Source organism: Staurois parvus, unplaced genomic scaffold, assembly GCF_062004578.1.
Source record: "Staurois parvus isolate SC_StPar_1 unplaced genomic scaffold, SC_StPar_1.0 ptg000525l, whole genome shotgun sequence".
Taxonomy (NCBI): Eukaryota; Metazoa; Chordata; class Amphibia; order Anura; family Ranidae; genus Staurois; species Staurois parvus.
In genome coordinates this window covers 9,075,697-9,103,147 of record NW_028318321.1, presented here as the reverse complement: position 1 = coordinate 9,103,147, position 27,451 = coordinate 9,075,697, and the positions used below count along the sequence as shown (strand labels likewise).

The window sequence follows — 27,451 nt, the reverse complement described above, 5'->3', positions numbered from 1 at the left end:
GGTGGTGCCGCTGCGGGACCCGCACAGATACCTGCAGCCGCACCACTCACACAGATGAATGCGGGTGCCATTATTCTAGTGGCACGCTGCCCGCACTGGAAATCGCAACTTTACCGGGAACCTCGGTTCCCGTGCGTGCTGCGATTTCCGAAGAAGTGCAGGGACTTCCTCCCTGTGTGTTACGGGGCATGGGAGACCATTCTAATGAATGGGCTCTCGTGTCCGCGCAAATCGCTGGCCACATACATATGAACCTGGCCTTAAACCACGCTTCAGCTGCAGTTTTGGGATGCTAAACACAGTTCTTAACTGGAGTGCTGCCTGAAGATCTAGGACCCATTCACATGGCGTTCAGTCTGGATCTATCAGTTTTTTTATCTGGCTCCAGACTGAACCACAATGTATGTTTTTGGGCAGATGGATGTAAATGGAGGAATATCTGTTTACATCCGTTTGCATCCAAATCAGTCAATGTTTGCAGAAGAAACAGAAAAGGCCTGCATCCTTTTTGTGGACATAATGTAAATCAGCGGTAGGTAACCTTTCGGAGATTGAGGTCTACCTGGAGAACATGGCGTAAAGCAAAGATCCCCTGGAGGGGGGGATTTACTAGGCAGCACCCTTAAAAAACAAAAACAAAGAAAAAAAGAATGCATCAACCCCCACAGTAGTGTCCTCTGTTCCCCTTAACATCACCGCCCAATGCAGTGTCCACTACCCCCTTTTCATCACCCCCCCCCCCCCCTCACTGTAGTGTCCTTTGCCCCCCTCCCCCCACAGTAGTGTGTCCTGTACCCCCCCTTCCCAAAGCAGTGTCCTCTGCCCCCCTTCGCACCACATCCCCCCCCCCCACTGTCGTATCCTCAGCGCCCTTCCCCCCAGTAGTGTCCTGTACCCCCCAAACCAGTGTCCTCTGCCCCCCTTCACATCATCACCCCCCCACTGTGTAGTGTCCTCTACCCTGCCCCCATATCAGTGTCCTCTGCCTCCCCATCCTCACGCAGTGTCCCCTGTCCTTTTCTCCTCAAATTCCCCCTCCACCCACACAGTGTCTCCTAAGCCCCCCTCCACACAGAGTCTCCTAAGCTGCCTCCTCCCATAGAGTCTCCTGTGTCCCCTCCATAGTGCCTCCTGTGTCCCCTTCATATCACACACATACAGGTAGTACTGCCTACATGTCAGTGTGTGTAGAGCAGAGTGGAGATCAGAAGAAAACACAATGCTAGGTGGATGGCAGGAGCAGGAGCTGCCGGAGTTCATAATACCAAGCTGGTGATTGGTTGCTAGGACAGCCTAGCAACCAATCAATCGCTGAGCATCTTCCTCCCCTGTCCCTGCTCTCCATCCAGGACTCTTCTGCCTCCTGCTCTCCTCTCTGCCTATAACATGAGAGCGGTGTAGGCTGAGGGGAGGCTGAACCGCGGTCACAATCAACCTGATGGCTCCCCACAGTGGACGGCTTGCCAACTCCTGCTGTAAATGGATGTTGTTTATTCACTTCCCCTTTTACACAAGAAATATTTATTTTATTTGTTACTTTTATCTCGTTTCTTCAAGAACTAAAAAAATGGACATGTAGAAAATGGATGCAAAAACAGATTTAAACTGAAGACAGATATGTAAACAGATGTAACCTCAAACAGTATTCATAAGTTAAATAAAACCAAAAAGCAGTCCTAAATAGTGTACATAATTAAAGTGTTTCTAAACCCGGGAGCCTGCATTCACTATATCTGGTCTCCCACAGTACACAGAACATGGAAATGCAATTATTTTAGTAAATATAAATCTAAATACCTTTTCTCATTGACAGTATATAGCAGTCTTTTGATTTCTATCAGTGTCCAGCAGAGCACTGGTTAAAGCTTGTAGGAGGAGTTTTCATTCTCCCCTGACTGTCCTATGAGGCTGCAGGACCCCTGACTTTCTGTCTGGATAGCACTGATTGGCCCTGTGCTGATTACATGCACTGTCCCAAGCAAAAAAAGAAAACTCTAGCAATATACACCAAACTGAACATGTGCAGCTTGGCCCCAGGGCTCTGTTCTATCAGCAGATTGGGAACTGTAGTAGAAGGGGAGGATCAGAGAATACCGGATCAAACATCCTTTTTACACAATGCAGAGAACTGTTCCACAGTGAGTATAACAAGTATACTTTACTGCATATACAGACTGATTTTACTGTTGTGGGTTTAGGAACACTTTAACATCCTATATGTGAATATAATACCGTATACACCAAAGAATTTAATCCATATAATAGTGAAAAATAAAGCCCCAAAGTGAACAAAATTTAAGAAAAAATCCTTTCACAATCCAAATTTTATGAAGAGTGTCCCCACACTTCAAATTCCTGTTGGACAAACTGCTTATCTACTACCAAGTAACACCATTAGGGAGCCTCTTACCAGATGGTGTGGAACATTAGGCTATAATGGTCATAAGCACTTGGTTATATCTTACAGCCAACGATTCTCCAGGCATATAGACCGTCCACCATCAGGATCTCTCCTTCATTATTGGGGTTTAACCAAAAAAAGAGAAACGGTGCATGCCTATAGTGTAGTATGTAGAAAAAAAAACAAATTTATGTAAAAATGCCACAACAAAATCACCAATGGCAATATACAATAAAACATATGCATGGGCAGCAAATAAATTAAAAACCGCATACGGTAGATAAATTGCAGTAGCTTCCAAAGCAGCAGGCTGGGTTACCGTCCCAGGCTCCAGGCTAGCATGCATGATGACATGATCACATGTGGCTACACTTGATATTTATGTGATTTAGCACTGCTTTTTGTTTTTTAATTATATTTTAGCTATTGGTATCACAATTGCTTAGTGGCTTCTTCTTTTTTTGTTTTTAATAAAAGTAGTAATTATCAATTGTTTCTTTGTAATAAATGTGACTGAACTGATGACACCCATGTGAAATGGCCCCTAAAGAAGTTGCCCACAGGGCTTCAGTAGGTTTAGAAATTACTTTGTTTAAATTGATAGTCAGTACTTTCACTAAGATCTGTGTTGAGCATCCCAAAACTGCAGCTAAAGGTTGCTTTAAAGCAGTTGTAAACCCAGTTGTTTACAGGTTTCTACTTACCTGCTCTGTGCAGTGGTGCACAGAGTGGCCCTGAACCTCCTCTTCTCGGGTTCCCTACCGGGACTCCCTGTTTTCTCTCTTCTTTGAGTGCCCCCATTGCAAGCTGCTTTGAAATTCCCGCTGTTCTGCCTCTTCTCTGTCTGTGCTTCCAGGATTGAGCAGATAAATTCTGATTGATCAGCGCCATCACATTAATCAGAACACTGGACTGGCTGTGGGAGCCCTGACAGCTCAGGATCGCTGGAGGTAAGTACAGCTGGGACCCAGGGGGTTGGGGAGGGTGTCCAATGTTAGTTCACCTTTTGCATTTTTTTTCCTGTAAAGGTGAACTAACCTGTTAAAGATTTTAACAAAGCTGAATTAATCTTTGTAAATTCTTGCTGTACCTGTTGTTGCTTTCATATAGGCTCATGCTCTTCCTTTAAAATGTAAGTTCGCTTTTCAGAAGAAATTAAAAGGTGGGCGAATGTCCTTCACCCTATACCCACCTCCCCCCTCTCTAGTCCCCACTACCCACTGTACTTAGCTCTGTGGATGATTAGCTGTCAGTGCCCTTGCAGTTTGGGGATTTAAAATCTCTTCCACTTCTTTTTTTTATGTGGGGTTCCAGGGCTGATCAGAGTGATTCTGATTGGGCAGCACCAGCACAGAGCACTGTTCTGATCTGTCCCAGAAGCCTTGCAGAAAGGAGGAGAAGAGCAGGGATCCAAATCCACGGACTGCTATGCCAGCTGTGTAGGGCAATGACAGTTCCTCACCCACAGAGTTGTGTACACTGGGGACCAGGGAAGTGAGTAGGGTTTAGTGTTCGATCACCGGATCATTTTTTCTGAAAAGGTGAACTAATCCATATACGTTTATTTAAAGCTATTTTTTCTTCGTTTTGAGTAGAGTGTGAATGTGTAATACCCATCAAGTTTTTTATTGCTGTCTGTGTCCCCGATTCATTCTCACTTTCTGTGGTTGATTGTTATACTGTTGTTCCTGGACCAAGAGTAGAAGGTAAAGCTCCTAATAGAGATAACTGTTTTGGTTACTACTGTCAAAAGGTGCACTCCCCTCACTTCGGGAAGAATATTTCTTAATTCCTGTTGTGTCTTTAGGACAGGAAATGAGAGGACACAGCTGAGATTTACACTCTCCATTTGTCTTGGTGGCATTTGTCATGTTATTCATAGCAACTATATTTCACCTTTCATCAGATTAGCAGTGCCAGAATAAAAAATAATCACTGACTGGTTTCTTTTGATCGCTGCAGTGTTTTCAAGGCTCTTTGCCTTATTATATAGGTGCCAAATATTAGCACAGATTTCTCAACAATTATTATGTTTTGTTTTTTTTTGCATTTTGTTAGTTTGGATTTCGATGGAGAGTGGAAAAAGAAGTCATCTCTGGAAAAGGTATTAGTACTGTTCTTGTTTTTTTAGATTTATGACTGCAGGGGTACATTTTTCACCCAGCTTCCTTGGTTACAGAGGATGTTCTTTTGTATCTTTTTGTTCACCAAAAACTAAGGAGAAATAAAGCTGATATTTTTTATATAATTCTGAAAAGAGTATTCTTATATTGACAAGGTTTTGTTTTATAGCAGATATTCTTATACATGATCCTTTTATCTAAGCTTCAAATATATTCCCTACTAAAGGCATTAAATTTACAGACCTATAGTTACCGAGTAAAAACTTTGATACCTTTTAAAATATAGGTACCACATTGGCCTTTAATCCCACTGGTACCAAGCTAGTTGTCGGGGAGTAGCTAAAAATAATGCTGATAATAAATGTTTGCATCTGGTTCATATTGTTACTAAAGGCTTGACTTTATCGCTAAGCCCTGTCAACTGACATCCCCTGTCTCAGTGACCAACAAGACCACAATTTTTGAACACAGGAATATCTGGTGGCTATTGCCTCTGAAAGCAAAACTTTTAAATGTAACATTTTTTCATTTTCTGGCATTCATTGTTCTCTATATAATTCTATATGTTATATTGATTATGAGCAGTAGAGGGAGCTGCTAGTATAGAACATATTGCTTTCAAATGAACTTATACACTAGTTACATCCTACGGTGACATGCTGGATTTAAGAAAAGTGTGCGTCTCACAGTTTTGCTTTAGAAGAGCTCATTCAGACATGCGTCAGGCCTTGCTGTCCCTCTTCTGTGACCCCTTAATATGAGTGTGTCATGTTTGGTGGTGGTACTGCCAACCAAATACAACAGGGGGGATACATTTTTGCTGTGAAGCAAATTGTTGTGGTCATGGCATGTGTACAGTTCTGAGTGACTGCATGTCCTTGTTCAGGTGGGCATTCGGGGTGGGTGGGGGGAGTAAAATCTTGGCTCAATCACTTTCTTTCACTGCTACCTGGCCACACATTTCAACGAGCCCTTAGTGTTTCACCTGTTATGTGTCCTTTAGTGTTTTACTATTCTTCTGTGTAAACTTGCCCAGTAGAGCTTTGAAAATATGGGAAGTGATTTATGACACATAATACTCCCTGGCATTAGGAAACACAAGCGCCCTGATTGGGAACAGCGGTAGTGTCTTTCTAAAACTGAACTCTGTAAATCTGTTAAAAAAAAAAAAACCTGCCTTGCAGACAGGCCCCCCTTTCCCCTTTGCGCTAGAAAAGTTAATTGCTTATTTTGTCCATGGTGATTGGAATAAGCACAATACCTACCTATGTGAATGGACCGTCAATGTTCCCATGTACAATGCAGGATCACTAGTCCTCCACTGTATGGGATGACATCAGATAGTGTGCAATTGAACAGGGCTTATGAATAGAAGCGGCTTTGGGTCCCATTGTACAGTGAGGAGAGAGCCTGAAGGTTCACGGAATAAAGCCAGCCATATATTATTCCACCTATGATGGAAGGAAAGAAAAATGCTTGATTCCATCATCAACACAGTCAGTGATGGGGGAATCCCTCCCGCAACACTATTGTGTACTACCGGCGTGGAGCCTTCCCTGCTGGCAGAAAACAATAAATAGTTTTGCAGGCTTAGCTGGCAGTGCTAATCTTTTGGCATAAACTCAAAATGCTGGTTGTACACAAGCCGATCAATAGATCAACATGTGTACATTCAGGGTGCCCATACAAGAATCAAAATTCAGCCGGTCCCTGCTGACCCGGCTGAATTTCTATCCATGTATGGCTGGCTTAAAGTGTTACTAAACCCACAACAGTAAAATCAGTCTGTATATGCAGTAAATCATGCTTGTTATACTCACTGTGGAACCTAAGGGGTTAATCCTCTGGATTGTGTAAAAAGGCTGTTTGATCTTTTTTTCTCTGCCCCTCCCCTTGTTGAAATGCCCACGCTGATAAGACAGACTGAACCGTGCCCTTCTGCACATGCTCAGTTTAGTGTGTATTGCTAGAGAGGTTTTTTTTTCTTGGGGAGTGCATGTGATCAGCACAGGACCAATAAGCATTGTCCAGACAGAGGATTTCCATCCTCCTAGAGAAAACTACTCCTATAAGCTTTAACCAGTGCTCAACTGAAGTCACAAGACTGCTCTAACTGCTGATGAGAAAAGGTATTTAGCAGTTTATATTTACTAAAATAATTGCACTTCCATGTTCTGTGTACTGTTGGACACCTGATATAGTGAATACAGGGTCCTGGGTTTAGTAACACTTTAGGGTACGTGTTTCTTCCTATTCTAAATCCCATAGACAAAATACATATTTAAAGCGGAGCTCCACGCAAAAGTGGAAGCCCCGCTTATTTGCCTCCTCCTCCCTCCATTGCCATATTTGGCACCTTTTGGGGGGGAGGGGGAAGTGGGTACCTGGTTTTGACAGGTACCCGCTCCCACTTCCACCTCAGTTCTCCACAGCAAAGTGAGCTGAAAGTTTGGCCCCCTCCTCCCTCCCGTAGTCTCCTGGGAACTTTCACAGGTCCCAGGAGACTGCCGGATCAATCAAGATGCTCAGTGGGCATCAGGCTGTGAAGCCACAAGCTGGCACAGCCTGGTGCCCACAGTTGAGATGCCGGTGCCGTGGAGGAAAGAAGGGGAGAAGGGACAGTGTGAGTGAGAACATCGCTGGACTCTGGGACAGGTAAGTGTGTGTTTATTAAAAGTCAGCAGTTACAGTTTTTGTAGCTGCTGACTTTTAATAAACACAAAAACTTCTGGAACTCAGCTTCAACCCCTGCAAGATGAACTTTTACAGATTTCATGAGTCCAGCTTTAATCTAAACTTGTCATAACTGTGGACAAGTCAATCTAATCAAATGATGTAGAAATACGTAAGTAGGCATTAAATTTAGTGAAAATCTTGACACAAGATTAGTAGATCCAGAGATGTAGGCAGCTGAATTCGTATGCAGATCTAAACTTATCTTGACCTAGATCCTGTTGATATTTGTATATAAATTCCCTGGGCAATTTTGTATTGTATGTGTCACTACTGGCTAGGTTCATACAATTTGTCCTGGTGACCCTTGTCACAGAAACAAAAAGTTATGAGAAATCCAAAATGTTACAGTTGTCACCAGAGTAAGAGATGCAGGCAAATCATCCAATGGGAACACCTTTTCTGGTGAAAACTATCATAGAGGAAAATTCCTTTTCATTTTATAGAGATTTCCTTTCACTTCCTGTCATATCTCCAGGACGTAAGGTTATAAGAAATCTCTTCAGTAAAACACAGATAATGAAAATGATCTGACAGGAGATTTAACCCTTCTCTACTCTATGCAGAACTGAAAAAATGTTAGTCCAGTGTTAATGGTAGTCCCAGAGGAGGGCTCTTTGCCTGTAGCACACACAGTAATGGCCAAAAAAATTGGCACCCCTGCATTTCTGTCAGATAATGCACCACTTCGGCCAGAAAATTGTTGCAATTAGAAATGTTTAGGCATTCTCATGTTTATTTCTTTTGTTTGTATTGGTATGACACAAAAAAGTGGAGAAACAAAAATCCAAATCTGACACATTCCAAACAAACCCCCCAAAATGGAGTGGACAAAATTATTGACACCCTCAATTTAATATTTGGTAGCACAGCCCTTAGAAAAAAATATTTGAAATCAATCGCTTCCTGTAACCATCAATGAGTTTCTTACACCTCTCTACTGGAATTTTGGACCACTCTTCTTTTGTCAAATGCTTCAGGTCTGTCAGATTGGAAGGGTTCCTTTTCCCAACTGCTGTTTTTAGATCTCTCCACAGGTGCTCTATGGGATTGAGATCTGGACTTATTGCTGGCCAGTTCAGTACTCTCCAGAGTTTTGTCTTAAACCATTTCTGGGTCCTTTTTTTTTTACATGTGCTTTGGGTCATTGCCCTGCTGTAAGACTCATGACCTCTGACGGAGACCTCATTTTCTGACATTGGGCCCTACAATGTACCCCAGAATTCTTTGGTAGTCTTCAGATTTCATAATTCCATACACATGGTCAAGACATCCAGTGCCTAAAGCAGCAAAGCAACCCCAAACCATCAGTGAACCTCCACCATGTCTGACTGTAGGGACTGTATTTTTTTTCTTTAAAGGCCTCATTTTTTTTTCTGAAAACAGTAGAATGATGAGCTTTACCAAAAAGCTGTAATTTTGTTTCATCTGTCCGCAGCATATTCTCCACAAAGAATTTTGGGTTTCTCAGGTAAATTTTGGCAAAGTCTAATCTGGCTTTTTTTATATTTCTGTCAGCTGTGGGGTCCTCCTGGGTCTCCTACTATAGCGCCCCTTTACATTCAGCAGTGTATAGTGCGAGCTGACAGTTGTACCTTGTGCCTGAAGGTCAACTTGAATTTGTCTGGAAGTTGATCGAGGTTCTTTATCCACCATTCGAACATTCCTTTGTTGCAATCTTTGATCAGTTTTTCTCTTTTGTTCACATCCAGGAAGATTAGCTACAGTGCAATGGGCTGTAAACCTCTTGACAATGTTGTGCACAGCGGACACAGGAACATTAAGATCTCTGAAGATGGACTTGTAACCTTGAGATTGTCCATGCTTTTCCACAATTTTTGTTCTCAAATCCTCAGACAATTCTTTGCTGTTTTTTCTCTTCTCCATGCTCCATGTGGCACAAAGACATGCACGACAGAAAGATTGAATCAATTTTTCTCCTTTTTAGCTGGTTGCCGGTGTGATTTCTGTTTTGTCAGCACTTGTTCATTGATACAGGTGAGTTTAATTAAAATTAAAGGAGCATCACAAACTTGGAATGCAATTATTTGGTACAATTTTGCAAAGGTGCCAATAATTTTGTTCAGTCCGTTTTTGAGGGTTTGCGTGGAATGTGTCAGATTTGGCTTTTTGTTTCTCCACTTTTTTGTGTCATACCAATACAAACAAAAGAAATAAACATGAGAATGCCCAAACATTTGTAAATGCAACAGTTTTCTAGGCAAAGTGGTGCATTATTTGACAGAAATGCAGGGGTGCCAATATCTTTGGCCATTACTGTAACTAGGGTGACACAGCCCAGTAGGGTTGCTTATAGGAAGCATGGCTTTTTTTTTTTTTTTAAGCAAAGCATGGTGGAAGGGTTGTTCTACCCAATTGCCCTGTGTTGCATTTGTGCACCATGCGTAGGTTTAAATCCGTGCACTCAGAGCACCATCACCTAGTTACATTCAACCTGTGCTGAAGTGGTTGGGGAGGATGTGTCATTAGAGGTAGAGGAAAGCCTCTGTAATTTAACCCTTTGTTCTGCATTTATACAGATTGTCCGTGCTGCGTCATTTGTCATCTTTCCTCTGGGTGTTCCTATTCATTATCCTTGGAAGTCATTGGCTTTGTTACATTGCCCTCCCAACCCCCTTTGATAATCTTGGTTGACATTATCAGGTGGTAGTTAAAAGTCAAACGTTAAACAGGATAAGTGTCTTTCTTGTATAATCAGATTAGACAGTCTTCACGTACAGTTGCACAGTGTTGGAAAGCTTAGGCTAGGCTGGTAAATGCACAACGCTATATCGCAGCTTGATCACCATTGAATTCTGAACTGACAACAAAACTCTGATACAATGTCAGCAACACAGTAGCCCTTTAGGTGGAAAACAAACTTCTTGTTTATGGGGTCCCCATGCCCCTCATAATCAGTCACGTGAGGGAATTAAAACTAGGCCCTGCATGTGGTCACTCCTCCTCGGTAGCATATCATATTTATGAAAGTGCATTTTGAAGTAACACACTGCAAGGCACATGTACACAATACTGTGGTGCAAACAAGGCACATAGAAAACCAGTGTTTTCTCTGTGCTCTTGCAGTGACTTGCATTGATCCTGTGTGGAAAAACGCAGGTCACTGCATATGGTGTGAACAAGTCTTGACCTGCATTTTCCTCCACTAGATGATCTGAGGTCACTGCTCTTTTTTTTTTTTTTTTTTTTTTTTCCCCCTTATCCAAATTTATTTTGAAGTGTCACTTAATTCATGTCTATGCATAGCAGCACTGTTCATTGCTGTGTAGTGACATGCACTGCCATCCAATGAATTGCAGGAAAAATCAGACATGCTGCATTTTTCCGCTCTGCAACATACCGCACATTACAACACCATTGTGATATTTAACAGGTCACAGAAGAAAAAATAGTTTTCTATGTGCCCTAGCAGTGACCTGCATGTATTCAATGCAGAAAAATACAAGTCACCACACATAGTGTGAACAAACCCTAAAAGATCATATTGCCCAACAATCTGATCCAAAGGGAACCCACTCTCTTCAAAATTGCAACCAGCTGCTGTGAAGGGATTTCCAAATTTAGTGCTGGTACTACTGCAGCTATCCCAGCAAACATGGAGAGCAAATAAATCTGATTATTATACAAGAATATTAGTGATATTTTTTTCATACTTTTTTAACTTTCTATCCTCCTCTAGAAAAATTAGATCCAGAATATTATCGGTTACTATTAGTGTCACAGGCTTGTTTTTGTGAATGAGTCCCCCCCCCTATTAGTGGAAGAAGTGTTTCAGCTCTCGCTCACAGACTGACACTCAGCTGATTAGACACCTGCGCACATAGGGCTGGTGTAACTAATGGGATCAGATGTATGACGATATCAATGAAGAGGTTATTCCTTTGCAGAGATGTACTATGGTCTGGCATGCTGTTACAGGATCTTGTGTGCGTATTTGTGCCAGTATTACCCAGACTGCGTCAGAGTTTGAGGTATCAAGGATGAACTCCACCACCTTTTTAAAACGAAAAGACTTGCTGTGAAATCTGTACTTTGTGGTGTCATAGACAGTCATGTGACTCATGCCGTGTGTGATCATATGGTATTACAGGCTAGCATATGCTGCAGACGTAAAGCTTGCGGGGGTTCTTGCAGAGCTACCTGTTAGCTGCTTAAGCCGGAGCACTTTCGGGTTAATCTTCCAGAAAGCACTGTGATTTCTCCTCTTTTAACGCAGGATGTGGATCTAGCAGCTGACAAATACCTGGTAGTGACGCTCACTGAGTGCTCATATGTGCCGTGCCTGCAGTGCTCTTATGTTGGGTTGAAAACATCTATGTTCTTCTTGGTATCTATTACAAAACTGAATGTTCTATTACTAACAAACTAAATACATTTCAAACTCTAGTTCAATTTACTTGTAGCCACGGTATATGTGCTAGGCAGTCTGTTTCCTCCTCCTTGAAAAGAAACATTGTAAATAAATGTTTTTCCCTTAAACAGTTAGCTTTTATTTAGGTATCTTCAAAATGAAGTGGGTTGTTTTACAATAAGGAAAAGACGACATTAAAATAATATTCTTCCTCACAGTTCCTCAGATTAGCTGCTTTGGAAATATGAATCTGTTTCTATTTAGTGATTACATTGTAAATTATGGTTTTTCTATTTCAAGAAGACGAGTGATCTGCTTAGGAGCTATTAATGTACATACTGTAAACATAAAAGCCTGTCTTCATAGCTGCCTTTTGGTCAGTTGAATAAATTTAATTTAAACATTGAAAGCTTTTTTTTTTTTTTTTGGTTACCAAATGCAAAAAAATACCTATTGTTCCTTCCAGAATTCCAGTGAGTATATAACTGCCTGAGTTCTCTTCCTGTACTGTATCCTTAGCTTACTTTGTTCCCAGTTCTCTCTGGACTACAGAACACCTCCCTCTCTCCTATGGAGACGGGAAGGTGTTCTTTAGTGCCAGCATGCTTCTACGACAATACTACTGCTGCATAGGTACAGAGGAGTGAATGAAAGCATAACCTACAAAATTGGTAGTTAACACACATAGACAATATGAATGTCCGCACTGAACACCTGCTCCGTCTTGGGGTCTGCAGAAGAGGCCAAGTGCTAGAAGGGGGTAGCACAGCCCGATCTACTGATTGGTGTCCCCATCATGTGACTGTGTGTGGCCCTGGGGATGGAGTGCGCTGACTGATATTCACAATCGGTCATACAAGAATATCTGACAAGATCCACATTTTCTACACAAAGTAAAGCAGTACAAATTAGATTAATTGTGAAGGAGCCAGAGAAGGTGCCATATGGAGCCACACTGGAGGAAATAAAGGGAGTTAATAAAGCACTGTTGATATAGCAGGTCATAAGGATCTGGCGAGTGGCTTTTCGTAAGGGAGAGATGGAGAGCGCTTTTTGCATCGTGGAAGAATACTATTATAGGAAGCACTTTATCTGAGCTTGTTCTATATTGGGCATTGAGAAGTTTTTAACACAGCCTGACCACTTTATAGAAAAGGACTGGTGGAAGCTGAGATGTAGTTTGGTGTAGTAACACTGCACAAATTTACATTCATATTGTCATTTGAAGCTAATATATATATTTATGGCATATTTATGAAATTTTCAGTTTTACAACATAATAGCTGACGTCTGCAGAAAATTATTTGTGTACAAGTAGCAAATGCACAAGTTTTTCACTTTTATTTTTATTTGTTTCACATATCATTGTAATGGAGTCAACAGTTCACATTTACATTTTACAAGGTAATAGCTGGCAACCACTTGTTTGGAGTATAACTCAGCCATGGATATTCAATTTAATTTTGTCTTTATTTGAGTTCAGTTTAACTCCTTCTCATCCAGTCCTCATCATCTCTTCTCCACCTTCAACTTTCTTCTTCATCCTCCATTGTCTCCACCCACTAACTCGCTCACTGCCCAGGAGATCGCCAATCACTTCAAAAAGAAGATTGATGAAATTCATGAGGAGATCTCCGATGCACAAATACCTCCCCCACTTAACACTCAATGTCCACAGGTACAATCACTACTTCCCATATTCAACCCCACTACTATAGAAAAGGTTGCTAAACTTTTTTGTAATGCCCACCTAACTACCTGCCCCCGGACCCTGTTCCTTCGTAAATACTATGGTCACCCTCTGGCTCTATTCTACGCTCTCTAAGTCACATCTTCAATCTCTGCCTCTCTTCCGACATCTTCCTCAACTCTCTAAAGCATTCACTGGTCACCCCCATGCTTAAAAAGCCCTCACTAGAACCCATCAATCGTAACCTACAACCAATCTCCTTACTTCCCTTTTCTTCCAAGCTCCTTAAATGCCTGGTCTATAACAAACTGAGCAACCATCTCACTGACAACAACCTTCTTAATCCCCTTCAATCCAGATGTCCCCCTCAACACTCCATAGAAACTGCTCTCCTTAAACTCACAAACGATCTACTAATTGCTAAAACCAATGGACACTATTCTTCACTCCTGGATCTCTGTGTTGCCTTTGACACAGTGGACCACTCCCTCCTCAAAATAACTCCACACCTTCACAACTGTACTCTTCGCTGGTTCTCATTCTACCTATCCCTCCTCGCGCATCGCTAATCTACTAACGGACATATCAGCCTGGATGTCACACCAGTTCCTGAAAATCAATCTATCCAAAACCAAGCTCATAATATTTCCTCCCCCAAGTGCCCTTTCCAATGAATTCTCTCAAAATCAACAGCTCAACCATCAACCCTGTTCCCACATGCCAAGGTTCTAGGTGTAATCATGGACTCTGAACTATCCTTTCGGACCCTCATCCAATCACTGTCCAAAGCTTGCCACCTCAACCTCTGCAACATCTCCAAGATATGCCCCATCCTAACCAATGATACCACAAAGCCTCTAACTCACTCCCTGGTCATCTACCGCCTTGACTACAGCAACTCCCTCCTCACTTGCTTACCTTTACATAGGCTGTCCCCACTTCAGTCCATCATGAATGCTCCTGCCAGGCTCATCCACCTTACCAACCGTTCAGTGTCTGCCACCTCTCTCTGCCAATCCCTGCACTGGCTTCCGCTCACCCAACAAATTAAATTCAAGATACAACAGCTTATAAAGCCATCCACAACTCAGCTCCCAGTTACATCAGTAACCATCTCTCAAAATACCAATCAAATCGTTCTCTTCGTTCCTCCCAAGACCACCTACTCTCTAGCTCCCTTGTCCCCTCCTCTCATTCTCGTCTCCAGGACTTCTCTAGAGTTTCTCCCATCCTCTGGAACTCCCTTCCCCAATGTGTCCTACTATCTCCTACTCTGTCCACCTTTAGACGATCCCTGAAAACTCATCTCTCCAGAAAGGCCTATCCTGCCCCCCCCCCCCCCCCCCCCAACAACTGTACATATATTTTCTCCATCAATCCATCTCCCTCAGTTAATACCTTTGTTATCTCTTGGCCCTCCCTCTTAGATTTCAAGCTCTAACAAGCAGATCCCTCTGATCCCTCCTGTATTTAATTGTTTTGTAATTGTCCTGTCTTCCCTTTTGTTGTAAAGCGCTGTGTAAACTGTTGGCTCTATATAAATCCTGTATAATAATAATTTATGTTTTTGTTTTAAAGCTCTGCACCAAGTTTATTTTTTAATTTGCACTGATATACTATTTTCTATTTGGAAAATAGGTGTACAGTACTTCACTTTGCAAAACTGTTCTCCAAAGGTGCAAAGGATTTATTGCATTACATCTAAGTTTATACTTGCCAATCGCTCCAAACCCCCTCTTCTCAGGTCTACTGCCAGCGCTCCTGGCTCTCCTCCCCTCTGCTGAATGCCCCCATAGAAAACTACTTTCTATGGGGACACTCATGTAGGCTTGCTCCTAAGCCTCTATTGACACAGACAGCAGGCTTGGCCCTGAACCCCCCCTTGTTCCCTCCCCCCCCCACTCTCTCGTCACTGGCTTTGATTGACAGTAGAAGAAGTCAATGAGACCAGGAAATGAGGGGAGAGAGGAGCTGCAGACGAGCACAGCTCTGGATTGAATGAGGGCTCAGGTAAGTAAAAAGGGAGGGAGAGGGGGATACTAATGGCTAAATGTTGTTTTTTTTTTTTTTTTTTTTTTTTACTTTAAAACAAGGAATGTGTTAAGGTTAAAAGGTTTAGGCTTTATAACCCCTTTAAAGATTCCAATAACATCTGTAATCAGGCATCAGCTCAGATGTGATTAAATACTACTCTGAACCCACCTGAGCTATCCTGCCAGGAAGCGGTCACTGAGGACTATCAGTCATAAGGGGCTGGGGCATTCTCTGCCCTGCAGCCATGTATATACACAGGGTAAAGCAGCCTGGGGCTGCCAATCCCAATATGATGGTCTAGCACAGGCACAAGAGGCATGAGGCACACCAGATGAGAGCATATCAGACAGAATTGGTACTTGATAGTAGAGTCTAGGAAGTGGGAGGAAGCAGAGGCATCTGGGTATGTTATGGGAATATTACTCATATTCAGACCAAAGATCAAACCCCTTAATTAAATTTGATAACTATAGAAGGAATAAGATCTATTACGAGGAGGACAGGGTCAATACATAATTTTAGATGCAACTAAAGACAACTGTGTAATCAAATACAGTCTATAAAACTAACCAGTTCCTTCATCCGCGCTATACAGCGTATATGGATGAATCTGTCGCTGTAATTGACCACACCTGAACAACGGCAGTACATATGTTTGTGCCCATCGGGCTCATATAGGCTGCACTGCAATTGTATACTTCTGGGATGTACATGACAATAGTTTTTTTTGTATAGTTGTGCCTTTTTAGGAAATGTTTGTACTTTGATGAGTTGCACTTATTCTGTATACTACTTCATTTCTGTATTTGGGGTTTTAGGATGACACCCTGTTTGATTCGAGAGCACCCATTATTGCTTATATATACAAATATTTTAAGGTATGCAAGACCCTAATTGATTTTATGCACCAGGATTGTTATCCTACGACAGGAAGTGTTACTGGCCAGGTCACAAGCAGAAGTAAAAGAAAGAAAACCCCAAAAAATGATATGCAGTCACCAAATCTAAAAGAATGGTAAACTGCAATGTATTACTTTTTTTTTGTCTTGGTTTGAAATTAATGAAAATTCCACACACCTACATTGGTAAAACTTTTTTTCTTTTTATTTTCCCCTTCTTTGTTAAGGTCAGTTCTCTTGTGGGAACAAGCGCTGTGATGAGAAGGAAAGCCTGAAAAGCTGGGAGGTCAATTTTGGTTATATTGAACATGGAGAGAAGAAGAACGCTCTTGTAAAGCTAAGTAAGTTACCCTATCCATTTGTTGCCAGGTCTAATATATTGAAACTACTAAAGCTTGCCACACTGCAGCGTTTCCTTCCTGAAGATGTACGGCCAAAGATTTTTTGGCCATACTTCTCCTGTGGGTCACAGGAGTGCATTTAGTTCTGCACTCCTATGACCCAGATTCAGCTGACAGTGGGCTAAAGCCCACTGTTGGCTGATGTCACAGAGCCGGTCCAGGCTCTGCAGGGATCCCAAAAATAATGTCAGGATCTGCCCAGATGCCTGATTGGCAGCTAGCTCAGCCTCTCAGCGTACCGCTGAGAGCCTGAGCCAGCCTCTCACACCCTCTGTCCTCAGTCCGGCTCTCCAGTAAGCACTGGAAGGGCAGAGAACAGAGCGGACCCAAGAACTGACGAATCAGCAGTCTTTAATCGCTTGTTTCTCAGCGTAGAGCTAGCAGGGGACAGCTGCAGCCATCTAGGTGAGTATGTATGTTTGTTTTTTGGTATCCCACAGTTCTGTTTTTACTTATATGTTGTAATTTAAAGTGTTACTAAACCTTCATTCACTATATCTTGTCTATTACAGTACACAGAACATGGAAATGCAATTATTTTAGTTAATGTAAACTGCTAAATACCTTTTCACATCTGCAGTATATAGCAGTCATGTGACTTCTATCAGTGTACTTCTGAGCACTGATAAAGTTTGTAAGAGGAGTTTTCATTCTTCTCTGATTGTCCTATGAGGCTGCATGATCCCTGACTCTCTGTGTGGACAGTAATGATTGACCCTGTGCTGATCACATGCACCAACCCCCCCCCCCCCCAAAAAAAAACCTCTCTAGCAATACACACCAAACTGGGCATGTGCTAGGCTCTGCACGATCAGCAGATGAATTGGGGACAGTGGAAAAAAGGGGAGGATAAAAGAAGACGGGATCAAGCAGTCTTTTTACACAATAGGGATGATTAACCCCTTTTAATAAACACACACTTACCTGTCCCAGAGTCCAGCGATATTCTCACCCACACAGTCCCTTCTCCTCTTCTTTCCTCCACGGCACCGGCATCTCAACTGTGGGCACTAGGCTGTGCCAGCTTGTGGCTTCACAGCCTGATGCCCACTGCACATGTGTGAGTCACGCTGCACATCCTGATTGATCCGGCAGTCTCCTGGGACCTGTGAAAGGTCCCAGGAGACTGCGGGAGGGAGGAGGGGGCCAAACTTTTGGCTCACTTTGCCGTGGAGAACTGAGCTGGAAGTGGAAGCAGGTACCTGTCAAAACAAGGTACCCGCTTCCCCCTCCCCCAAAAGGTGCCAAATATGGCAATGGAGGGAGGAGGAGGCAAATAAGTGGGGCTTCCACTTTTGAGTGGAACTCCGCTTTAAATATGTATTTTGTCTAGGGGATTTAGAATAGGAAGAAACACTTACCTTAAAGTCTTACTAAACCCAGGACCCTGCATTCACTATATCTGGTCTCCCACAGTACACAGAACATGGAAGTACAATTATTTTAGTAAATATAAACTGTTAAATACCTTTTCTTCATCAGCAGTTAGAGCAGTCTTGTGACTTCAGCTGAGCACTGGTTAAAGCTTATAGGAGGAGTTTTCTCTAGGAGGATGGAAATCCTCTGTCTGGACAATGCTTATTGGTCCTGTGCTGATCACATGCACTCCCCAAGGAAAAAAAAAAAACCTCTCTAGCAATACACACTAAACTGAGCATGTGCAGAAGGGCACGGTTCTGTCTGTCTTAGCCTGGGCATTGAAAGGGGAGGGGCAGAGAAGAAAAGATCAAACAGCCTTTTTACACAATGCAGAGGATTAACCCCTTAGGTTCCACAGTGAGTATAACAAGCATGCTTTACTGCATATACAGACTGAATTTACTGTTGCGGGTTAAGTAACACTTTAACTTATATGTTGTTGTATGGTACTTCTGACCAGATGTAATGATGAAAAGCTTCTGCTGTAAGGTACAAATAACACTTTCAATGGCATAGACAGTTAAAAGTTTTTTGGGGTTTAATGACAGTTTAAGGTCCTTGTCTAGGCACTTCTGTATCAGGGCACAACATTCGGCTCTTGTCTGATGATTGCAATTGAGGACCTACCCAAACAATCCAGCAGATTAAAGGTTTAGGCTGGCCATAGACCAGTAGTTGATTTTTTTTTTTTTTTTTTTTTTTTTTCTTTAGCCAGTCGGCTGAACGAAAAAAAAAAACTTTCCTCCATCAACACAAATGAGGTGGATGAAGAAATCCTCCCCATCGGGGCATTATTAGGATACACTAAGTAGCTGCTGCAGCCACTGATTGACAAACTTTTTTCAGCATGCCCTTTTGACGATAGTCACACACTGATCAAAATTTGTCTGGTATCTTATAAACTGGTTGAATTTCAATCAGTTTATGGCCAGCTTTAGTCCACCTTTTTCCAAAAAAAGAATTATAAATGCACCAATATTTGCAGGGAAAAAAAGTGTGTTTTTATTTTTTTTTTTGTGCATTGAAGCCTGCAAAGCGTTCGAGCAATAATGGTCATGGGTGCAATACATAGACTCCTGCACTCTTTCTGTAGCTGATGGTCCATACAAAGGTACATGTCTTCAATTACAGGGCTCTAGTCACATGATTTGTGAGGGCATAGGAATTCTGGGGCATAAAAAGAAGCAAAATTTATTGTACAATGCTAAGTCAAATTTGTTTTTTTTTTAACAAAGTGGAATTTTCCTTTTAACATGTGACATTCATCTTCTTTATAATAAATCAAGAACACAATAAAGCCTTTGTAGGGCCGTTTTTAAAAATGAGGGAATCAGAAGGGGATATAGATGACTGTTGTGTTAAGAGTCAGCAGTTGTATGATAAACATGGAAAAGACAATTAAATTATTTTTTATTTTTTTTTACTCTTTCTCTGTAATGGGATTAAACTGTGTGACTGCTTGATTTGTCTACACTGGACTCCTAGATGCATAAAATGTATACACTGCAGCAATAGAGAAGCCATCTGCTCCCACTAAACTGTCCTTCACCTGTTAAAATAAGATGGCCCTTGGGATATTTGTTCCCCTGCTGTTCCTCCGATCCTTTCTAATAAAATGTAGATGGGCATTCATCCAAAATCTGTGGGGTGCCTATTCTTCTGCCCCACAGTCATTAGAATGTAAGTTTACATTTACAAACCAAAAATAAATATATTTATCTTAGGGTTGCACTAATATGTTTTTTTTATAGGCCAGTACAAGTACCGATGCTTGTACTCATGTACTTGCCAATACTGATTAGCGATAACTTTGCAGTGCGATTTGAGCCCATGCAAATGAAAGGGCTCAAATCGCACTGCAATGAATATCACGTGATTTGAACTGGAATGCTATGTGATTCCTGTGCGAATCACATGTGGTTTCCCTGTGGGTGCAGTGTGCTCTGAGCTATACAAAATCAATGGCTCAAATCGCACTGCAATGAATATCACGTGATTTGAACTGGAATGCTATGTGATTCCTGTGCGAATCACATGTGGTTTCCCTGTCGGTGCAGTGTGCTTTGAGCTACACAAAATCAATGGCTGAAATCGCACTGCAAAGAATAGCATGTGATTTGAACAGTAATGCAGGGCGATTCCTGTCTGAATCACATTCATTTTTCTGCATCGCTCCTGTGTGAACCCAGGTTTGTCATAGTGACTTCAGTCTGGGTTCACACAGAAGCGGTGCGGGAAACCACGTGATTCAGACAGGATTTGCACCGCATTCCTGTTCAAATCATATGTGATTCTTTGCAGTACAATTTGAGCAAATGCTTAGTATAGACACACATATATATATATATATGTAAAATTAAATCAAAACACAAGTTATATGACATTATATTGCTAGGTACTGTGTATCCCTAACAACTGACATGAATTTTTCACTTTCAGTACAGTTTTATTGAACAATTTTAAAGGGATACAGCTTGTGACCACTATCATGTTTACAGACAGAAGCATAAAATCAAAAGTCAAAGCAGTCTTACAGCTACTAAAGAACTATAGCAAATGACAAAACAATTGATATGTCAAAAGGCACATTAATCAAGTTATAACAAGAAAACATTATGGGGAATAGGAGAAAATACCTATGCCTTTACCATGGGATCAGGTGTTGGTGGATGAGATATCAGTGTTTAACACTTCACTATGCAAAAACAAAGCAAAGGAGTACATAAGAACAAATCGTCCCAATGTAAGAGCCTGGAAAAATAGGAGAAAAAAAAGGAAGATGGGAGAGAGAAGCGAGAGAGGGAAAGGGACATCAAGAGCACTGGAACTTGAGCCCTAGGATCTCTGTGCTCATAATGATGTATAATTGGCTGTTGATATAGAAAGGTGAGCATGTTGGATCCATGGGGTCCATAGTTAAACAAATTTCTAGTGTTTATCTGAGAGGATGCTAGAGAGCTTTTCGTTAATGAAAAAGAAGTCTAAGCAGCGGCGAACTTCTGCAAATGAACTGTTGTTTCCAGGCTTTTGCTTGTTTTGCTGCCAACAGTACATAAGTAGCCAGTTTGAATTGGTAATTGGTGAGGCCTGGAGGTTTCAGGTGTAAGAGGACATGCCACGGATCTCTCGGGAAGGGGCAGGTTAGTAATGATTGGAGGAGTTTAATGACTTTTGTCCAGAACTGGGAAAGCATATCATGTCCATTAAATATGGAGGACGTCTCCCGGAGTAGAGCAACCCCTGAAGCAGGTGCTGGGGGCAGATGAGTGAAGATGTGCCAGATGGGACAGGACCAGTTACAGTCTTGTGATAGTTTTAAAGGCTGATTCAATGGTGAGAATATTGATGGAGCAGGAAGTCAATGTAGTCAAATTTGCAACCAGCAGCCCCTATCCTTATTACTTTTAAGATCCCTTTTCCATTTGGAAACAGAAATGTGGCTAATAGGATGTTGGAGGTTATTCAACTTCAACTGTGCATAGAGAGTAGATATAAGTTTAGGAGAGCAGGATTTCCAATGACAAATACAGTTGTGTTAAAAATAATAGCAGTGTGTTTAAAAAAGCGAATAAAGCTCAAAACCCTTATAATAGCTTTTATTTCTATACATGCAAATGCAATGGGAACACTGCAAGATCTATTCCAAATCAAAACATGAAGAAAAATGTTTCACATTTGTTATTACTTTACAGAAAGTGAAGAAAAAGGAATATTAGGCTGTTCAAAAAAATAGCAGTGTCTGCATTTTTCTTTACAAACTCAAACCCTAACTGTATAAACTGAAAAAGGCTTGAAAATTTAGCTTTTCTGTGAATCACTGAACTAATATTTATTTGTATACCCACTGTTTCAGAGAACTGCTTCACATCAGTGTTGAATGGAGTCAACCAACTTCTGGCACTTGTATTCCAGCCCAGGACAATTGCACTACATTCCACAATTCCTCTGTATTTCTTGGTTTTACCTCAGAAACTGCATTTTTTAAGTCATCCCACAAGTTTTCTATTGGATTAAGGTCTGGGGATGGGGTTGGCTTCTCCATAACGTTAATCTTGTTGGTCTGGAAACAAGATGCTCTTCCCTTATTGGTGTGTTTGGGGTCGTTGTCTTGTTGAAACACCCAATTCAAGGGCATTTCCTCTTCGGTATAAAGCAACATGACCTCTTCAAGTATTTTGATGTATTCAAACTGATCCATGATCCCTGGTATGCGATAAATAGGCCCAACACTATAGTATGGGAAACATCCCCATATCATGATGCTTGCGCCACCATGCTTCACTGTCTTCACAGTGCACTGTGGCTTAAATTAAGTTTTTTGGGGTTGTCTGACAAACTGTTTGAGACCCCCTAGACCCAAAAATAACAATTTTGCTTTCATCCTAGGTCATTGTGAACAGCAGACATCGTAACTATTAGATTCCTACGCCTTTAGCCTCTCCTGGGTTGACAGGAACACAATGGGTATTTTACTATATTAATAACATTAATTATTTCATAACTATGAAGAACCTGAATTTTATGCCAAGTGCACTTTAGTCTCATCTAGCTGCTTGTAATGCTTTCTTCATGAGTTATTTAACAGTTTTTTTTGAGACCCATTAGTTGTATTTCAGCTCTCTAGCATATTGCTATGCCTCAAATTGTTTGAGACTACCTTGCTTCACTTTCTTTTTGAATCCATTACCATTTTGTCAAAAAAGATCACCCAATCTTGAACATTAGCTGTTGATTGGGATTGAATGTACAGAGGTCTCACTGTATAAGGCTCGGGGACAAAGGGCAGTACTAAAAGAATATGTGGAAATACTTCACCATCCAAACATCAATTAGAGCAAGCAGGACTCCTAGTCAGTGACAGCTGGTGGATATTCAGTGCTTTCTATATACCTGTGCTATGGTCTCTCTTGTGAATATTACTCATTACATGTAGAGAGGATAGCAAAAGAAATCTAAATGGCATAATTCTATTTTTTAATCCGATCTTAAAAACAAGTTACACTCCCCATGAAAGGCAGGAAACGGCAGACTGGAAACACTCCCGTGGCCTGCATTGCACTGCCCCAACGTGGCTTCACTGGAAGTCCCCACTAATGCGTTTCGCCCCTCTGAAGATGCCCTGTGGGAGGGGTGAAATGCTTTAAGTGGGGACTTCCAGTGATGTCATGATCGACCGGTGGAACGCACACCATGGCAGCATTTACACTCCAGCATTTTCTGCCTTTCATACATCTGTTTTTGAGAGTGTAACTTGTTTTTAAGGTTTGATCATAACAAAAATGAAATTATGCTATGTAGATCTTGTGATAGGTGTCACTTTGGGTGGGGGGCCCATGGAACCCAGCTTACTTTGGAGAGGTGGGGAGACCCCTGTCTCAGCTCCCCGTATCTCTCTTATGTGTAAATCACCCTGTGCCTGTTAGGGGTACAGGGTGATCTGTCCTAATATTGGGGTGGGGGGTTGTTGATTGTTTACTGTTATGTGGCTGCATCCCATTGTTCTATTGTCTGTCTGGCTTGGGAGCAAACTATTATGGGATGTATGTGTTTATGTGTATTAGCTTAGTTGGGGGTGTCTCCAGCAGCCCTCCCTCCTGATGGGACTGTCTGCTGGTGTGAAGTTGGAATACCTGTGTGTCTCTTGTTACTAAATGTAGATTGCCCCAGCCCTGTGTCATTATGCAGGGAGTGGGGACTGTCCCCTGAGTGTATATATCTTGCATCAGTCTTCAAATAAACTAGTCTTCCTTCTGGTTTACTTCAAGAATGGTGTCATCTAGTGTTGTATGGTTGGCTGTGGTGTCTGTTGTCGGTGTTTGGACGGTGTTGAGAGAAACAGAGCCTAAGCCTAAGATACTCTTATCCAAGCCTATTTTGACTCTTATTGCTTAGCTTAAGGGTCATTGGTGAGTGGGGGAATATTGAAGGGGACCATAGCACTGTGGTTGCTGCAGCCTGGAAAGTGTTTGCACATTTGCACTTTACAAATTGCACTAATATTTTCACTTAATTTATCTGGTGAATGCTGCACTGGACTTTAATTTGATATACACTCACCGGCCACTTTATTAGGTACAACTTGCTAATACCGGGTTGGACCCCCTTTTGCCTTCAGAACTGCCTACGTTTTTCATGGCATAAATTCAACAAGGTTTTGGAAACATTCTTCAGAGATTTTGGTCCATATTGACATGATAGCGTCACGCAGTTGCTGCAGATTTGTTGGCTGCACATCCATGATGCGAATCTTCCATTCCACCACATTCCAAAGGTGCTCTGTTGGATTAAGGTCTAGTGAATGTGGAGGCCATTGGAGTACAGTGAACTCAATGTCATGTTCAAGAAACCAGTTTGAGATGATTAGAGCTTTGTGACATGGTGCATTATCCTGCTGGAAGAAGCCATCAGAAAATGGGTTCATTGTAGTCATACAGTGCCTTGAAAAAGTATTCATACCCCTTGAAATTTTCCACATTTTGACATGTTACAACTAAAAACGTAAATGTATTTTATTGGGATTTTATGTGATAAACCAACACAAAGTGGCACATAATGGTGAAGTGGAAGGAAAATGATAAATTGTTTTCAAACTTTTTTACAAATAAATATCTGAAAAGTGTGGTGTGCATTTGTATTCAGCCCCCTGAGTCAATACTTTGTGGAACCACCTTTCCTGCAATTACAGCTGCAAGTCTTTTTGGGTATGTCTTTACCAGCTTTGCACATCTAGAGAGTGATCATACTTCTTTGCAAAATAGCTCAAGCTCTGTCGGATTGAATGGAGAGTGTCATTGAACAGCACTTTTCAAGTCATGCCACAGAATCTCAATTGGATTTAGGTCTGAACTTTGACTGGGCCATTCTAACACATGAATATGCTTTGATCTAAACCATTTAATTGTAGCTCTGGTTGTATGTTTAGGGTAGTTGTCCTGCTGGAAGGTGATCCTCCGCCCCAGTCTCAAGTCTTTTGCAGACCCTGACAGGTTTTCCTCTAAAATTGCCCTGTATTTGGCTCCATCCATCTTCCCATCAACTCTGACCAGCTTCCCTGTTCCTGCTAAAGAAAATCATCCTCACAACATGATGCTACCACCACCATGTTTCACGGACAATTCTATCCAAAGACCCTACATTAATATATAAGAAAGACCTTAAGAGGCTCATTAGAGTTGGTTACAATGATGGTGTCATTACCAAAAGAGAAAGGGACTTTTTATGCCCCTCAACTCCTAGATTACCTGTTCTGTATTGTCTGCCGAAAAGCCATAAAGATCCAGTCCATCCCCCTGGACACCCTTTTATTAGTGGGAGTTGTTCTTTACTTTCTAGAGCTGGTGAATATATTGATGTCTACTTACAACCTTTCATTACGGAAACCCCAGCTTTTTTGAAAGATACTAAACAAGTCTTACAAGAAATCAAGAATATCACTACTGCTCGTGCTACATTTTTAGTAATGGCTGATGTTGCCCCTTTATACAGTAACATCAGACATAGTGATGGGATGGAGGCAGCAGAATATTATCGCACTGAAGCAGAGAAAACCAACGATATGCATAAGTCATTTATACTAAAACTCCTTGATTTTACTATGTCTCGCAATTATTTTTGGTTTAACAAAAGGTTTTATTTACAGATTAGAAGGGTTGCAATGGAAGCTAAATTTGCTCCCAGCCTGGCCAATCTTTTTATGGCTAGATGGGAGGAGGACCAAATTTATTCTAGAGACTGGCCTGAATTAACATTTTATCGTTGATACATCGATGATGTCATATTTTTATGGCAAGGGGATGAGGAATCATTGAGCAATTTTATTGGTACCCTGAATAATAACTATTTAAACATCAATTCAACCCATTCATATAGCTAGAAAGAAATTAACTTTCTCGATCTAACTCTAATTAATGATGGCACTAAAATTGTTACCAAATCCTACTTTAAACCTACAGATAGGAACTATGAATCGCTTTCTGGGCTCCCTGTAGCGAGTTTTTTTTCTAGGAGGTCATTTGTCCTATGGATTCTGAAGAGTGAATTTATTGATTGATCTTCGATCATTTCTCCATTACCAGTAGCATTCTGGTGAGTGCATAATGGTGGCGGAGTATTCACTGGATACCCTGACACTGTGGAATTGGACACTTTTTGCTGTGTTGCATAGTATCACTGATACACAGATTTTCACTGAATGGGACTATATTTGTTTTCTATATTCACTTGTTTATGTGTTGTTATAGACACATTTTTTGCACTAATTTGCATATACATTTTTTGTATGGTATACTTTATTTAGTCACAGGAAACTGTCTCTACTATGAAAGAGCTTGTCCTCCAGGCCAAATGTTCTTAGTCCTCCCCTGCCAATTCATCCTATCCTTGGTGCATTTTCTGCTGTTTGTGCTCTCAAGTTATACTCCTTGACAAAAAATACATGCATTGCCCATTCTACCTGTTATGCCAAGTACAGGAGTATAGAGAGAAACATGCTGAGTGCTTTCGTTTACTGATTCTTCGGCACATATATGTACTCTTCTATCTACCAGTTAAAGCCAGTTCCTAATCTTGCCTTCAGTGTACTATATGTTGCAATGGGTAGTCCTTCTACACCTCCTGTGACAAATCAGGAAAAGGATCATTTAATGATAAGAAGAGGTACTTTTTGTTTGTTTTTGTAAAGAAATTAACCAATTGGCTACTATCTGAAATATTTCAGAATAGCTGCACAACAGGCAAGGAGTTCAAATACAAATGGGTTCTTGTATAACAGTTCATGTATGATTGTGCTGGGGATATCAGATTGTAAGCACTTTAAGGTACAGTGACTATGAGTGGCCTAGCTCATATTCTCTCACACGCACACGCTCGCGCTTTATTAATAGAAATGACATTTTTACAAAAGATACTTGTAAAATACTGTAATTTCCTCACTACTAAGACAAATTGGTAGCAGGCACAGGAAGTTGACTCTCTCTTTATAATATGTTATGACTGATACATTTAAATGCTTTTCTTATAGGGTTGTGCCCAGAATGCTCCTACAAACTGAATTTTCATCACAAGTAAGTAACCCATATAATTTATTCATTAAGTTAAATGTAAGCAGTGATGCCTCTGTTGTAGTATTTCAATCCTATGTCACAGGGTGTCCTAAGTTTGTAATGCTTAAACATAAAGGACTTTGTTCAATAATTAGTATTTTGAATGCTCATAGAAAACAATGACAATGAATTCTGCTCAATGAACACTGATGCAAGATATATTCTGATTGGCTGCTATGGGTTAATATACATAAAGTAACCTGTAATGAAGGAATCCTGGATGTCGCCCTTACCGGTCTTTCCTTCTAAAAAGAAAAAATATGTTCCCAAGCTGACCC

The 27,451-nt window shown here is 41.3% G+C and overlaps 1 protein-coding gene across 2 annotated transcripts in view; it reads left to right on the top strand.

Moving 5' to 3' along the window:
* The window catches only part of LOC149451727 (protein FRA10AC1), an 81,104-nt gene that overhangs the window by 26,571 nt on the left and 27,082 nt on the right, over positions 1–27,451 (top strand). For both annotated transcript variants that reach the window (XM_089690317.1, XM_089690318.1), the window contains 3 exons: positions 4,460–4,505; positions 16,480–16,593; positions 27,092–27,134. In XM_089690317.1, the coding sequence (XP_089546443.1) occupies positions 4,460–4,505; positions 16,480–16,593; positions 27,092–27,134 (203 nt within the window). The remainder of the gene's footprint in view (positions 1–4,459; positions 4,506–16,479; positions 16,594–27,091; positions 27,135–27,451) is intronic.